This window comes from Geotrypetes seraphini, chromosome 10 (assembly GCF_902459505.1).
Source record: "Geotrypetes seraphini chromosome 10, aGeoSer1.1, whole genome shotgun sequence".
NCBI lineage: Eukaryota > Metazoa > Chordata > Amphibia > Gymnophiona > Dermophiidae > Geotrypetes > Geotrypetes seraphini.
The window spans coordinates 117,511,636-117,528,863 of NC_047093.1; the positions used below are offsets into that span (position 1 = coordinate 117,511,636).

Genomic DNA, 17,228 nt, shown 5'->3' on the forward strand with positions numbered 1-17,228 from the left:
TAATCTGCCTTCTTTTTTCCCCGCGCGGTTTAGTGTAAGGAATTTGTAATTGTCTGGTAGGAGATCAATTATTATTGGATCATCTTCTGAAAGTAGCCATGTTTCAGTTAGTAAAAGGCAGACTATTTGCTTGCTGATGATCCAATCATTAATTAGGAAGGCCTTATTCCTGACAGATCTAGTATTAAGATATGCACAGGGAATAGATGCGGATGTGATAGGTTTGGTAGAGGTAGTGGTTTTGATGGGTTTTACTTGCCTTATTTTTTTTTTAAGGGTTCGTTGATGTTTTCTTTTATTTGAGATAACATTAATGTGATTTATTATGTCTTCTTATGGGTTAATGATGTGCATGATTGATAGATCAGGGTATGGATTGATTGTAATTGTGGGTAGAGTGAGTTAATCTTTGATGTTACTACTTAACAGACAGATCAGTAAGATCAGTAGGAGATTCATGTTTGCAGGGTAGTGTGTTTCTTCCTAACACAGAAACTGCATTAATTTCCCTAAAAAATTCTCAATTTATAGTTTGTATGGTTGTTAGACGGATTGATGTAGTTCTTAAGATGACCCAAGTGGATATAGTTCTTAATCGGTCCTAATACAAGTCTCTAATAATTACACATGCATCTATCAATTACACATGCATCTAAACAATTATATATGTCTCTGATGGTAACACATGCCTCTAACAATTGTGCATACCTCTAATAGTTGCACATGCCACTAAACTGTTGCACATGCCTCAGAACAGTTATACGTGCCTCTAATAGTTACACATGCCTCTATCCGTGATACATGCCTCTAACAGTTGTAAATGCCTCTAACAGTTACACGTGCCTCTGAACAGTTACACATGCCTTTGACAATTACACATGCCTCTAGCAATTACACATGCATCTCAAGATCTGGCAGTTATAGCGTGGGCAACCGAGTTAGGCTGAGATCTTATTGGATAAAACCTTAGTAAAAAAACTTAGCTGGCTATAGGTATTGGTGGTAATAGGAGGGCTGTAGCAAGTGCTCAACTCTAGCTGCTGCGAGGCTAGGGTTCTCAGGTTGCTTCTGGGGGGTGGAGTGTGATCACACACCCGGCCTGGTAAGGAGGGGGGGTGGCTTGGGAGCCCTGAAATCGTTGGACTCGATGTGGGGCGCTGGATGTGGTGGAGGCAGGTGGGAGGGTCGACTACCCTGTAGAGGTACTGGGAGGAAAGTGAAATCCGTGAAGCTCTTCGTTCGCTTCGTCTTATTGTACGCTGGGTCCAGTCTGTGCGGTAGCTTCACAGAGGATGCTTCACAAAGGCGTGCACTAAGGCGCACGCGCCTTTGCCGTGTGCCTTAGCTGCGCGCTGTGATATGCAAGGTATGCCTGCTAGGGCTGTTCCTAACATAAAGCCCATTGCTAGAGCAGATAGTGCCCATCCGGCTCTGCTAAAACCTCAGAGTAAACTTTTTCCTGCCATTACTCCTGTGGCCAGTAGGGGGAGTGCTAGTGTCAGGCTGCAGGGTTCCCTTCCCCCACATAGTCAGGGAAGGAGAAACAGGATATCCTGCACACCTGAGAGTTTGTGGCGGGGTTCTCATCTGCTTAATCTTAGGTCTGCCCTGCTGGAAGGAGAGGAGGAAAAGGGAATTGGAGCAAGGCAGTCAAAAAGCTCAGGGCTGGGAGCTCTGCCAAGCTGTTCAGTTCCTGAGCTGATGGAACTTGTAGAGGCTGGGGCAGAGTCACCTGAAAGTCCTTTTGAAGAGTTCCAGGACATGGAGCTGGATTTGGAGCTGGAGTCCCTCCTTGAGTTGCCTGCCAGCATGCAGCCTATGGAAGTCTGCTAAGTGAAGGCAAGTGTCCATTACTGCGAATAGTGGATTACAATTATCCAGGCTGCCTTGAGGTACTATTTTTGAGCAGGTCAGACTGTGTTTGTTTAGAAGGTGGCGGGGTTAGCCCCACGTTACATGTGGAGGGATAGCGGGCCATTGTTTGGCAAAATTCCATTACGTGGAGCACACCACCTTGTCCAACCCTGCTGAGGCTGGAGGAATCAGTGCCGTAGCGCTGGTTCAGGCTCAGTCTGATTAGGAGAGAAATCAGGACTTGTGCTGAACCCATGTCTTAGTCAGACTAAAGAAACTTTATTGTGGGGAACTCTGTCTTAAGCTGAAAAGAACTCTTTTTGGAACATGAAGAGTTAAAGATTCAGATTTTTGAGTTTGGTTGTTTTGAATGTTTTTGGTTTTGAAATTCCCTTGTTGGAGAGAGTATTCAGCACAATAAGACTAATGAGGTTGCATCATCTGAACATTCAGAGACTTACCTATTGATGGTCATTTTCCTGCCAAAGTTTATTTTCTGCTTTCTTTGTTTTGGGGACTGGTGTAAAGCTGAAATGTGAAGCAACCGTTTTGTTTTGGATGTTACAAATCAAATGCAGTCCAGGTTTTGGTTTTTTTTTCTTACTTACTTGTTTCCAGTGTGTTTTCTTTTTGCTAAACCTGACTTATCCATCCTTGTGTCACCAGCCGCAGCGCACAAGAGCTAAAAATCCATGTCCCAGCGGCTCGGGACCCATTGCCCTGACCCTGCTGGTTCGGGGATGGGGAAGAGCGGTGCTCGCACTCCTCTCCGGAGCGGGCTTCCAATCAAAATGTCGGCCCGCTGCAGAACAAATTCCGCCCAGTGCTACGGAAGCCTGTTACTGGAACCGGAAGCATTTCCATTCCCTCAACGTGCAGGTAGTGTGCGACGCAGATATGTTGATCATGAATGTGGTGGCCAGATTTCCAGGATCTACCCATGATGCCTACATCCTGCGACAATGCCTGATCAAAGGGGGGGGGATGTGGTGCAGCACAGGTGGCCTCAGGGGTGGGGGGTAAAGTGGAGCAGCGTCAGTGGCCGCTGGGGGGGGAGGAAGTGGAACCAATCCAGCGAGTTTCCCTTACTTCCTATGGGGAAACTTGCTTTGATATATGAGTAAATTGGTTTACGAGCATGCTTCTGGAATGAATTATGCTCGTAAACCAAGGTTCCATTGTAATTATAATTTTTATTGGTTTGTTACACAAATATAGGACAAAACCAAACAAGGAAGTCGGAATGCAGGGAGAAGGTAAAACTTAACAGACACATTGCTTTCTTATAAGTTAGTAGTATTTGAAGTACTTTATGAAGAAAAAAAACCTATACATTAAAATGAGAGAATGAGAAAAAGCTAACCTATACAAGACGGTGCTGGATTCCATCCATTTTCAGTACATTCCGAGTATCCTCTGCTTTCATGCTTATATCCAGAATTACATTCATATTGAATTCTCTCTCTGTTTTCGTATTGCTTCTTTTGTAACCTGCTGAGAATCTTTCCATTTGATATTGAAGGTTCTTGACATGAAATCACTATGCAGAATAAAAACACTAATTTAATAACTAAGTTGCATAAAGCAAAGAACCAATTTTAATAGCAAAAAACAAAATTTTAAACATTAGGAGATCAAAATTCAGTAGTTAGCTTTAGTGGTTACTGACAAATCCACTAACATGATAAATATTGTTGGGCCAGCAAAATTTAGCTGGTTAAAAAAGGTTGTATTTGATGTTGATTTCACTGAAAAACACATTTATATTAATCATTTTTGTAATGTTTTTGTATGTGTTTTTTTAACCTACTTGAATTCTCTTGTTTGTGCAAACAAGTTTATGCCAGATTAATTTTCACTCATACACAGATGACAGCCTGGGTGAGCAAGTACTGAACACTATTTAATAGTCTGTCAATGCCCTATCTGTTCTTAGTTGGAAGGAAAGAACATGGGCCAGTATTATAATGATTTCATATTTATATAACAGTAAGTATATAACATAATTTACGCAGAAAATGGACAAAAATTAGTTGATGGTCAAAACGTGTCATAGAGGTTTAGTAGATAAAAGAACTTGCAACTTCCATGAACTTCTAAGAAAATTATACAATATGAACTTCTAAGAAAGTTTTACAATAATAGAGATAAATGGAACCCAGAGGGTACTTTTTCTTTCACCTTCACATGACGGAACATCAGCACTCCACTCTCCAGTTTTCAGGCAATAGATTTCATTAGGTCCTGAAAGTTTATGAATTGGAGAATCACACTCAAACCGTAAAATGTGGCCATAGGGATACTCTTCATCGACATCATACATGCCAGTCATAACAATTCTTCCATTCTGGGGTGGCTGTACTGGTAAACACTTAATCACTGAAAAAAAACAGAATAATACTTCACTTATACTGGACACATGGTAACAAATATAAAAGGGATTAAAAACTGTGATACTTCAATCCATTTTGTCAATGCATAGAGATGTTTTGAGAATCAATATTTTGCAAATGAACCTAGTATGTGTAGGATTCTCTTTGCTGTCAATACTTTATATGCTCAACAACATAGGCAATAAAAGAACAAACATATATTTCTATTTCAACAATTTCTTCTTAACTCTGTATGCTCTGTATGAAATGGGATGATTCAATTCTGCCATTTCATTCTGGGGCATTTCATCGCAGCTGTGATGAAATGGTAGCGGTGAATTGTCCCATTCATAGAAGGGACAGGGCACTGGAGAAGGAATGCTGCGAGCTTGATAATGGGAATGGGAGTGCTTGAGAGAGAGATGCCAGATGGATCACGGACAGGGAGGCGAAAATGGGAGGGAAGAATTTTAGGGGTGGGTGGGGGCGGGGGGTTCCATACCAGCCACTGCAGCCTGCTTCCAGGCCTTGCAGTGAAATCATTAAAGGTCTTCTCAGTGCCTAATGGAATGGGACGATGGACTCCAGTCACTTTTTGGATGTCTTTCTTTTTTGACAATGAGCCCCATATTGTAATGAAGACCACAAGTGGTGAAGGAACTGAGAAGAAATAGAAACATAGAAACATAGAAACATAGAAAGATGACGGCAGAAAAGGGCTACAGCCCACCAAGTCTGCCCACTCTTCTGTCCCACCCCATCGAGTCCGAGTACTAATGACCCAGTTCCTTAGCTCGACCCCCGTAGGGATCCTACGTGGATGTCCCATTTATTTTTAAAGTCGAGTACACTAGTGGCTTCGACCACTTGCACCGGAAGTTTGTTCCAGTGATCTACTACCCTTTCTGTAAAGAAATACTTCCTGGTGTCACCATTAAATTTCCCTCCTCTGAGTTTGAACGGGTGTCCCCTTGTGATCAAGGATCCCTTGGGGCAGAAAATATCGCTTTCCGCCTCGACACGACCTGTGATGTACTTAAACGTCTCAATCATGTCTCCCCTTTCTCTACGCTCCTCAAGAGTGTAGAGCTGCAGTTTGTTCAGTCTTTCCTCGTATGGGAGACTCCTGAGTCCGGAGACCATTCTAGTGGCCATTCGCTGGACCGACTCAGCTCGAAGCACGTCTTTTTGGTAGTGTGGTCTCCAAAATTGCACACAGTATTCCAGGTGAGGTCTCACCATGGTTCTGTAGAGCGGCATTATGACTTCAGGTTGACGGCTGATAAAGCCTCTATTGATACATCCCAACATTTGCCTTGCCTTGGATGAGGCCTGCTCCACTTGTTTGGCAGCCTTCATGTCTGAACTGACGATCACACCCAAGTCCCGTTCTTCTGAAGTCTTAGCTAGTGTTTCTCCATTCAAGGTGTAAGTTTTTAATGGATTTCCGCTGCCGAGATGCATGACCTTACATTTCTTAGCGTTGAAGCCCAGCTGCCATGTCGAGGACCAGTTTTCCAACGTGATCAGATCCTGCGTCATACTATCCTTAAGATTGTTTTCACTTACTATATTACACAGTTTGGCGTCGTCGGCGAACAGTGTTACTTTACCCCGAAGCCCTTGGGTCAAGTCTCTTATGAATATGTTGAAAAGAGATGGTCCCAGGACCGAGCCCTGCGGCACTCCGCTAGTTACCTCCGATGTCTCAGAGAGGGTGCCATTGACCACCACTCTCTGAAGTCTTCCACTCAGCCAATCATTGACCCATGCAGTTAGCTTCTCGCCAAGACCCATCGACTTCATCTTGTTTAATAGTCTGCGGTGCGGGACACTGTCAAACGCTTTGCTGAAATCCAAGTACACTATGTCCAGAGACACTCCCAGGTCCAGCTTTCCCGTCACCCAATCGTAGAAGCTGATAAGATTGGATTGGCAAGACCTACCCCTAGTGAATCCATAAGAGCAAAGTTGACACAATCACAATAAATCAATCAAAGGACATAGAGGGGTGTTGGCCAAGAAGGCATATTGAACATACGCTTGAGCAAGAGCTCTCCAGTGTGCTGGAGCAATTCACCTCTACTGTCTGATGATTAAAAAGAGCAGAGGGAAGATTTAGCAGATACCTCCAGCACCAAGTATATCTTCATTTTTGAAGCAGTCTACACTGGAATCATTTAGAATCCCTGCTTTTTCAGCAGAGGTGATCTGCTCAGTCATACCAGAGGATGCTTCCTTTGGTAGCAAACTAGCAATGCTACAGTGCATCTCTAAACCCTGCTCTCAGGTTGGCTCCACCACAATCCAGAAGTGTTATGGTAACTGGGCAAATGGACAGTCAGGCAGGGATGGTATTCTTCCCTATGCAGTGTCTTGAGGATCTCACGGAATCTTCCTTAGAACATAAGAACATAAGAACATAAGCAATGCCTCCGCCGGGTCAGACCTGAGATCCATCTTGCCCAGCAGTCCGCTCACGCGGCGGCCCAACAGGTCCAGGACCTGTGCAGTAATCCTCTATCTATACCCCTCTATCCCCTTTTCCAACAGGAAATTGTCCAATCCTTTCTTAAACCCCAGTACCGTACTCTGCCCTATTACGTCCTCTGGAAGCGCATTCCAGGTGTCCATCACCCGCTGAGTAAAGAAAAACTTCCTAGCATTTGTTTTGAATCTATCCCCTTCCAATTTTTTCGAATGCCCTCTTGTTCTTTTATGTTTTGAAAATTTGAAGAATCTATCTCTCTCTACTTTCTCTATGCCCTTCATGATCTTGTAGGTCTCTATCATGTCTCCTCTGAGTCTCCGCTTTTCCAGGGAGAAGACTCCACCTTGCATCTCTTGGGCTATGTGACCTTCACATTCCTGCGCTTATAATGACCACCATTCCAGGGCTCTGGAAAGAATTTACTCCCAAATGATAGACACCCCTCCCTGACCTTTTTTCAGCCCTAGAGAACAAATCAGAGGCTAAGCCAGCTACTCTTCCCCTCCCCCATATGTGCTGCGAGGTACATGGTGCAAGGGTGCTCTTTGATCGCACATCCAGCACAAACATGGCATGAATTGAGGATAAAGGAGCCTGAGGACTTCATCCCTGCCAGTTTTGAGGCAAAACAATGTGATTTGAAGGTTCTGGAAAACTTAAAAAAAAACAAAACTTGAGAAATCCAAAATGGCCACCATTGCAGCATTTTGGCACAAAAAAGGTTCCAAATGACTCAATTAAAAAAATTGTGAAAAATATATTTTTTTTGAGGTGAGGAAACCTAAGAGAAGGAAAAAAATCTGGAAAAAAAAATTCCTCATCTATAATAATAATCCTCTAAGTGCGCATGCGCACTTAGGAGGATATGGGGACCTGACATGTGCTGTGTCTGTCCGTGGCCATATTCGGCGGCTTGAGGCGCATGCGCCAGTTTGGCGCATCGGGCGACATGGAGCGGCGCTGGCAGCGGCTGGCGGGAGGAGGGCTCATGGTCCTGCCGCCGCTCCTGTTAAAAGCGGCCTGCACATCGCCGATTCCCCCCCTCCCGCACCAACCGCTGCTGCTCCTGTTCAAAACGGCCTGCTGAGGTTCGCGGCCGGCTGTAGTGAACCTCCACATGGTAGCACATTCCCTCTGACGTGATCTGGCCAGAGGGAACATGCTACTGAGGATAAGAACGGGAGGGGAAGAGGAAAAAGAAGGGCTATGGAGCAGGCAGGAAAGGGGGCTGTTTTGGTGGGAGGGTTGTGCTGAGTGCAGGCAGCAATCAGGTGGAGGAGGAACAGAAGAGGGCCATGGAGCAGGTAGGCATTGCAGAACAGGGGGAGAGGGAAAGGAGGGCTGCTTTGGCAAGCAGGGGGCCCAGGGAGACAGACAGACAGAAAGAAAGACGGACAGACAGGGGACAAGGGAGAGACACAGACACAAAGAATGACAGACAGACAGCTTCCAAGGAGAGAGAGACAAATTTAAAAAAAACAGACATACAGACATTTACTCTGGGCGGCGGGAGGAAGGCAGTGCAGAGCGCTGCTGGCAGTGACTGCCGGGAGGAGGGCTTCAAGCCGCAGAAGACTGTCCCCAAAGCCCCTGCGGTGAGTCAGGCCAACCTCTCCTTCCTCACCGACGCCGAAGAAGCTGCAGCTGGGGCAGTCGGGGCCTCCCCCGCCGCGCCCAATACACCCAGGCCCCGCTCCCTCTCATGCTCTGAGCACTCACGATTGGCTGAAGGGTGTCGTGCCGGTGCTGCAGGTACAGGGGGCTGCTTTTGTTGGAGAGGTGTGCTGGAGGGCAGACAGCTTTGCTCGGGGGGGGGGGGGGAAGACAGAAGGGGGCCATGGAAAGACAGTCAGGGAGAGGAAAGGGGGCTACTTTGGGGGGAGAGGTGTGCTGGGGGGCAGACAGCTTTGATCTGGGGGGAAGACAGAAGGGGGCCATGGAGAGACAGTTAGGGAGAGGGAAAGGGGGCTGCTTTGGGGGAAGGGGTATGCTGGGGGCAGACAGCTTTGCTCTGGGGGGCGGGGGAATGACACAAGGACACAGACACAAAGAATGACACACAGAGGGCCAGAGAGACAGACAGACAGCATCCAAGGAGAGACAGACAGCATCCAAGGAAAGACAGCCAGCGTCCAAGGAGAGACAGCCAGTGTCCAAGGAGAGAGAAACAAATAAACATAGACAGACAGACAGCGGCCAAGGGGAAAGAGAGAAAGAAAGGAAGACAGACACACACATCTATTCTAGCACCCGTTAATGTAACAGGCTTAAAGACTAATAGTCTATAAAAGCCGTACTGTGACCTGTTATGGAAATGTACTGCAGCCTGCCTCAACTCCTTAAGTAGCTGGATCTGGGAGAAGAAATCACTGCCTCAAACAGACCACTCCTCCAAAGCTGAATCTTCAGGCTGTCAGTTGAACCGGAGTCTGGCTTAGTCTCTAATCCTCACGGACCTGTGCACGTGAAAGGGAGGAGGTGAAACATCCAGCACCCTGCAGAACCCCGCTGAGCCCCCTTAGTCGACCAATGCTATAAAGGGAACAGACCCTGAGTTCCAGAAAAGTTTCTGAAGGCTGGTTAACAAGTACCACAGTGGATTTGACCTGTCAACTGCAGACTTCAGTCTACTTACCTCCATGCAGGCAGAGCTGGATTCTCAATTAGAGGAGGTTTGAGCACCCAAATCCATCCAAAATCCACCAAAAAAGACAGAAAAGAACAAAAATAAAATAAAGAAATATACAGAGCAGATCAAAAAGACTCCTTCCGGCTCACGTGCAAAAGGAAAAACTGAAGGGGCATCAGCAGAGCCCTCTAGTGAAGGAGGAGGGATTCAAAAGCTGAAGTGGATTCCTTCTGCATGACTTGCAAGCATGGGAATATTACCTGACTGTCTAGAATGCCACACCTATTACATTAGAATAAGACTGTATGATCTCCTCAGGGGTAAGAGGTGTCTTAGTGAGCCATGATTGGGATCAATATCCCCAGCTGAGAGGAGAAGGAGCAGGAAAGTATGGAGAAGAGTAAAGGAGGCATGACAAGAGTGTTGAAGATGAAACAGGTCACAAAGGTGACGGTGAAAGCTAGAAGGATGCTAGGGTGCATAAGTAGAGGAATGGCCAGTAGGAAAAAGGAGGTATTAATGCCCCTGTATAAAACTCTGGTGAGACCTCATTTAGAATACTATGTACAATTCTGGAGACTGTACTTTCAAAAAGATATAAACAGGATGGAATCAGTCCAGAAGAAGGCTACTAAAATGGTTGTTGGTCTTTGTCATAAGGCGTACAGTGACAGACTTAAAGATCTCAATATGTATACTTTGGATGAAAGGTGGGAGAGGGAAGATATGATAGAGATATTTAAATACCTGCATGGCATAAATGTACACAAAGCAGGTCTTTCATTTGAAAGGGAACCCTGGAATGAGAGGGCATAGAATGAAATTAAGAGGTGATAGGCTCAGGAGTAATCTAAGGAAATACTTTTTTAAAGAAAGGGTAGTAGATGCATGGAACAGTCTCCCAGAAGAGATGGTGGAAACAAAGATTGTGTCTGAATTCAAGAAAGCGTGGGATAGGCATGTGGGATCTCTTATGGAGAGGAGAAGATAGTGGATGGGCCATTTGGCTTTTATCTGCCATCATGTTTCTATACTCACAAAGAAAGGAGATAGCTAAATGAAAGGAAGAAACATTGAAGCTCAAGAGCAAAGAAGAAGGTAAAACAGAAAATGACTGGTGAGATAAAAGAAGAGATCTTGAGGTATTTAATTACTTGAGATAGGGAAAAGATTGGTGAGAGTAAACATTAGTAGGAGAAAGTGTAGTGGGGACCTAGGAAACAGAAGAAAGGAAAAATACAAACCTGTGACTAGACAGAGGACAAGAAGCAGGAGTGGAGGTCTTAGTGAACTGGGATGAGAGTCACTTCAGAAGATGCTTGGAGCAATATGCAGATAGTCTGCAAAACTCCCCAGCAACTGGCAAGTAACGGGAGCAGAGGCCTGAGTGGATCAGGGTAGACCTGGGAATCACCCCAGAGGATACCGGAAGGAAAAGGCAGCTGACCTGCAAACCACCCCAATACCATCTATCCCTAATATTATCTAGCATACCAGATATATCCAGGCTTCCACTAGTAACTTTGATGTGCCAGATGCATTTTCTCCCCTTCCAGCACCATGAGGCCAAGGTAGCAAATTAAGGGGTCCTTTTACTAAGGTGCGCTAGCTGTTTTAGCATGTGCTAAACATTAACGCGTCCATTATATTCGCGCCTTAGTAAAAGAGGGGTAAAAGACTTGGTAAATGGAGAAACTTGTAAGAACATCCTTACAATATCTTAGTAGCATATCAGACTTCAGAAAATTCAGTGAATGCAAATTAGCAAGGCAATTCTAAAAAGTGGCACCTAGATGTGCGCTTCAAAGGTGGCAATCATTTGCAGTTTTGCACTTATTTGCACTAGGCACTATTCTATAAGGTAGCGCCTTAATGCTATAGCATGTAACTGCAAGGAAGGCATAAAAGTGGGTGAAACATGGGCAGGCCAGTTGTGCACGCTGCATGGCTCCTTAAGGTGTCAGATTATAGATTTGCCCCTTAACTCTCTTAGTGAAATTTTTAAGGCTCTAATTTAATCTGAATACTCGCCAGATCTGTTACTGCTTCACATTTCTTGCTCTCAGAATACTGTAATTTTAAAGCTCCTAGCTTGGACTCATGTTATTTGCACTGCTACTGCTCCAACTTAGTAATTCATTTCTGTAGGCCAACTATAGGTCCTGGGATCATATAAATGCAGGAACTCAAAAACACGTTTAGATTGGGCAGTCCATAATTTATTTATTTAAAAAGCTCATACCCCACCTAAACCAAAGCAGGTTCCAAAAATACCATACATACAAAATGAAAAACACAACAACATAAAATCCATGGCATAAAGATACAGTACAATAACTACTCATCCTACATCTATAGTACTTCATATATATAATCACTGCTTCTCACTAGAGAATGACACGGTGGCGGTTTACCCGCGGCCACCGCATTTTAGCCGCGGGTCACCCGCCGAAAACGGGGAAGAAAACTAGCAGTTGCTGCGGCGACGGGGACAAGGCCATTCACCGCCCGCGGGGCGGTGAATGGTCTTGTCTCCGCAGTGAGGTATCAAGGATCGCGCGGTCCCCGCAGCCACCGCCCGCCCGCCCGTAGCATTTAGCCAGCTCCCTCCCTCCACCTCACCTTAAATTTCGAGTTTTCCGGCTTCCTTTTTTCCGAGCCGCACATGTTCAAAAATCCGTGCACGCGCGGCTGCGCGAGTCAATCAATCTTCTCCTCTGACGCAACCGGAAACAGGAAGTTGCAGGAGAGGAGAAGTTTGATTGACTCGCGCAGCCACGCGTGCACGGATTTTTGAACACGTGCGGCTCGGAAAAAAGGAAGCCGGAAAACTCGAAATTTAAGGTGAGGTGGAGGGAGGGAGCTGGCTAAATGCACGGCTTTTTGAACGCGTGCGGCTAGGGAAAAAGGAAGCCGGCAAACTCGGAACGAATATAAGGTGAGGTGGAGGGAGGGTGGGGGCTGCTGGACCATTCTTCATTACTTTGCCATACTAATTCCATTCTATGTTAGGTGCCACGGACTCAGATTCGAGTCCTAGCGATGATGAGTTAAAGATCCCAAAAGAAGCCAACTTCTAAATCCAGTGGTTAGAGCTACACTACACTCCTTGTGACCCTGGGCAAGTCACTTAATCCCTATTGCTTCTGACACAATGGGCAGTTCCAAAGACCAAGACTGGCCAGTGTCAAAGACAGGATGCTGAGCTTGATAGACCCTTAGTCTCCACTGTTTTTAGTGATCAACAAAGTTCTATGTTTCTATAATCACCCTAATTCTGTTATCATTGGACTAGATATTCAAAATGATTTAAATGGCCAGGACAGGCTCCTGGCTGTTCAAATCATCTGTCCAGGGCTAACCAGGCATTTTCAATCTTCATGTTCAGCCCAAATGGTGTCACACAATTCAGCAAAAATACCCAATGTTGTTCCTCATAATTTAAATATTGCTCATAGAAGGAACAACATTGGGTATTTTTGCAAATGGAAGTTGGAGGGTTAATTCCCTTGAAACAGCCAATTGAGTGAAACATGAATTCATGCTGGGACACAAGATAGGTTGAATTTGTTTTGAATTTAAAAAGAAAAATGATCAATGAAGAATACTATAATGGCAAGAAAATATAATGATAAAACAGCAACTAATTTTGCCTATTTTTATATATTAAAAAAGTACTACATAAGGTGAATGTCCATATTGCTGTCTGTTGTTCTGCTGAGCACTGGCATTGAAACAGCAAAATGCATTTATTGCATACTTGTCCTCTGTCGGAAACATTATGGTGGTATATTAGTTGTGTTAATAAAAATTTATAAACAAAGCCCTGCCAGCTGAACATCTCTTTCTCTAGTTCAGCAGCAGGAACTTTGATTTATAAGAATGGAATACGCTAAATATTAGAGTAATAATAATAATAATAATAACTTTATTCTTATATACCGCCAGCAATCTTGCGACTTCTAGGCGGTTTACATTAAATAGAAACTGTAAATACAATAAATAATAGCTGTAGATACAATGAATAGAGCTGTACATACAACGAATTGAAGAGAATAACAGTGTGCATCTGATAATGTCATCATTAATAATAGTACCAACAGTTTGTGTGTAGGGTTAGGGTTAACATTTTACAAGTTCTGGTATATGATGATGTTACAAGGGGGGTTGATGGCCTGGTTCGTTGTCTAGGTATTTCAGGAACAGGTAAGTTTTTAGGTGTTTCCTAAATTCTCCATAATTGTTCGTGTGTGCAATTAGTTTTTCTAGGTCTTTACCCCATGTTGCTGCTTGATACGATAGCAGTTGTTGATGATATCTTTTATATTTGCATCCTCTGGCCGGTGGGGAGACAAATTTCAGGTGTGTTTTTCTTTCGTGTCTGTTGGTTGGGAATGAGAAGAGGTCTGTGATGTATTTAGGGGTTAGCCCATTTAGTACTTTGAAGCAGAGACATCCTAGTTTGAACTTCGTGCGTGCCTCCATCGGCAGCCAGTGTAGGAGTCTGTAGGAAGGGGTTATGTGGTCGGATTTTTTTAGCCCGAAAATCATCCTGACTGCTGCATTTTGTATCAGTTGTAGTCTTTTCTTTTGCTTCTGGGGGATTGTCAGATGGGTGATGTTACAATAATCCAGATGGCTCAGTATTAGGGATTGTACTAGAATTCTGAAAGCTGAAGTGTGGAAGTACGCCTTGATGGACCTAAGTTTCCAGAGAGTGAAAAACCCTCTTTTGATTAGGGAGTTTATATGGTCTTTCATGGTTAGACTTTGGTCTAGTATTACTCCTAGGACCTTCATCGTTGATTGAATGGGGTAGTCAAGATTGTTAATGTGTAGAGATTTTGTCATGTTATGCGTTTGTGGCGAGGCTATAAAGAATTTAGTTTTATCCGAATTGAGCTTCAATTTGTAATCTGTGGTCCATTGTTCCATCATGTTTAGTGCTTCAGTTGCTTTGGGGGTGATTTCGGAGGGAGACGCAATGAATGGGATGATGATTGTGAAGTCATCTGCGTAACTGAATACTTTGATACCTCGTTGGGACAGCTGCGTACCTAGTGAAGCTATATAGACATTGAAGAGTAGTGGGGATAGTGGGGACCCCTGTGGTACGCCTGATGGGTTTCTCCATGTTTTAGAGAGATTGCAGTTGAAGCGAACTTGATAGGTGCGAGTCGTGAGGAATCCTCGGAACCAGTTCAGCACCTCGCCTCCAATGCCAATTGCGTCTAAGCATTGTAGTAACTTTTCGTGGTCTACCAAGTCGAAGGCCGAGCTCATGTCGAATTGCATGATTAAGGCTTTATGACCTTTGCTGAATAAGTTACGTAGGAATTCTAGAATCGCTGCAATCACTGTCTCAGTACTAAACAACGGTCTGAAACCAGACTGGGTTTCGTGTAATAGTGAGAACTGATTCAGGTAATCCATCAATTGGGTTTGTACCAGGCCTTCCATTATTTTTACGAAAAATGGGATGGATGCTACAGGTCTATAATTGGTTGCTGATGTTAGGGTTAGTTTATGATTTTTTGGAATTGGGGTGATTATTATGTGACCATTTTTTGATAGGAATTTTCCGTTTTTGAAATTATTGGACATATGAGTCCATAGTGTTATTTTAAAGTCTAATGGGGCTGCTTTCATTATGTTGGGGGGGCAGGGGTCTAGGATGCAATTTGATTTGGTATACTTGTTGTAGAGCTTTATGAAGTTGCTCCATTCTAGGTCCTGAAAGGAGTTCCAGAACATGTCCGCTGGTATTTCATTTTCATGTGTGTTGGCTGTTTGCTGTTCGTCTGAGTTGTTTGTTGGGCAGTTGTTCCTTAAATTCACAATTTTTGAGTCGAAGTGTAGTGCCAGGTCATCTGCTGATGGAAGTTTTGCGTCGTGCGTGGATTGACTGTGGCGTGTGGTATCAAATAGATTATTTGCTAGATTGAACAGTTCATGAGTGTTGACTCCTTTTGAACTTGTGTTGGATATATATATTTTGGATGAGTAGAATGTTTTCCTTTTTACTTTTATCAGTTGTTTGTATTTCTTTATGTTTGTTCTCCAGTTGTTCCTATCAGATATTTCACCTGATTTGTTCCAGATCCTCTCTAGACGTCGTGTTGTTTGTTTCATTTTTAATAGCTCGGAGTCAAACCAGTTATTGTATTTATTTGAGCGATACGTTCTATTTTGTTTAGGAGCTATTTTATCTAAGATGGTTATGCTTATTTTTGACCACTGTTCCCAGAATTCGTCCTCCTCATTAGACTCATCTCGCGCTTCATAGTTGGTCCAGTATTACTAAGGCTTATATGGATGCTGCGGGGACGGTGACGGGGCGGTGAATGGGATGGCAGTGGCGGTGACGGGGCGGTGAAAGGGATGGCAGTGACGGTGACGGGGCGGTGAATGGAATGGCGGTGACGGGGCGGTGCAGAGGATGGTGGGCCGGGGACGGGGCGGTGACGGGGACAGATTTTTTCCCCGTGTCATTCTCTACTTCTCACCCACCTAAACAAAAAGCTTATACAGAGATGCTTTTAAAAGCTTTTTAAATCTCTGTACAACACTGACCATTCTTAACGGTCCAACCAGATTGTTCCACAGCTTCACTCCTACCACTGAAATGGCCATGGCTCTGGTATTAGCATATTTTACCTGCTGCATCCTATCCAAGATTAGCAGACTGACAGTCACAGTAGAGAAGTTAGCTGATGAGCAACTTTTGCTTTTGATGAATTTATAAGGAGAGGCAGTCACTCTTTACAAACCCCCCGAGGCCCAGCAGGCATCGGGAGTTTGTATTTACATACCAGCGTTGGTGGTTGCTGGTTCTACCTAAGATAAGTGTTGCCTTTTTTCCTTTATAACATTATGGTTGTGTGATATATTTTTTAAACCAAAAGAAAAGGGGTTTTTGTATACAGAACACAAAAAAGAAGGTTTTTTTGTATAGTTTAATTAAGATTTTTAGCACTTGTGGATAATCAGTTTAAATGGTAGGAAGGAGGGTGAGAGCATAAATGATTATAACATCTAACTCAGGATGTGGACCTGGAATGATATCTAGATCATAGGCGGTCCTATGATCTGATCATGTAACATGCTATGATATGCTCACCTCCATTTCCTAGGGAGATTTGATAGACCCTAGATGGAAACTTTATTCAATTGATAGATAATGATTGTTTAAATACATTTTGCCAGCGTTGATGTGAAATAGTATTAAAGTAGTAGTTATTTTTAAGCACCTTTAATAAATTATTGAAGTTCTTACATACAAAGTCTTACATAAACATTGTGTTACCCATATATTTTCTCTATATAGCATCCTATCCACAGACAGGCACCTCAGATCTTAATGATCGACATGGATGATGCAACGTCATAACATGTGATAAGTAAAGTAAAACAGCACCCCTTGAAGGATAGCCTGGAAAATCAACACCAGCACTTTAAATGTTATGCAAGATATAATAGGTAGCCAGTGCCTGCTTTATAAAAAGGAGGGTTACATGCACAAACCAACTACCACCACAGATTAAATGTGCATCTGCATTCTGAATCATCTGCAGCACTCTGGGACAATATTATCTGCAAATATAAGGCATTACAATAGCCTAGCCTTTGTAACACTATACTTTGGACCACAAAATGAAAATCATAAGGTGATAATATTGCTTTCAGTTTACTGTGAAGAAGAGCAGACTTAACAACAGTTAATGCTTGCTCTCTCATAGATTAAATTGAATTTAACCAGACACCTAAGACTTTTATTTTTCTCCGAACTAGAAGCATTTAAATTTATCACAGAGGTCCTGACAATTTTCTTAGACCATCCCATGATTTAAGAACTATTGATAAACATTGGCATTTTCTAACA

General features: G+C 43.7%; 1 protein-coding gene across 2 annotated transcripts in view; it reads right to left on the minus strand.

Moving 5' to 3' along the window:
- CFH (complement factor H) overlaps positions 1–17,228 on the minus strand; it is a 587,670-nt gene that overhangs the window by 411,842 nt on the left and 158,600 nt on the right. For both annotated transcript variants that reach the window (XM_033962168.1, XM_033962167.1), the window contains exons 5-6: positions 4,036–4,233; positions 3,218–3,394 (exon numbers count right to left, since the gene is read on the minus strand). In XM_033962168.1, the coding sequence (XP_033818059.1) occupies positions 3,218–3,394; positions 4,036–4,233 (375 nt within the window). The remainder of the gene's footprint in view (positions 1–3,217; positions 3,395–4,035; positions 4,234–17,228) is intronic.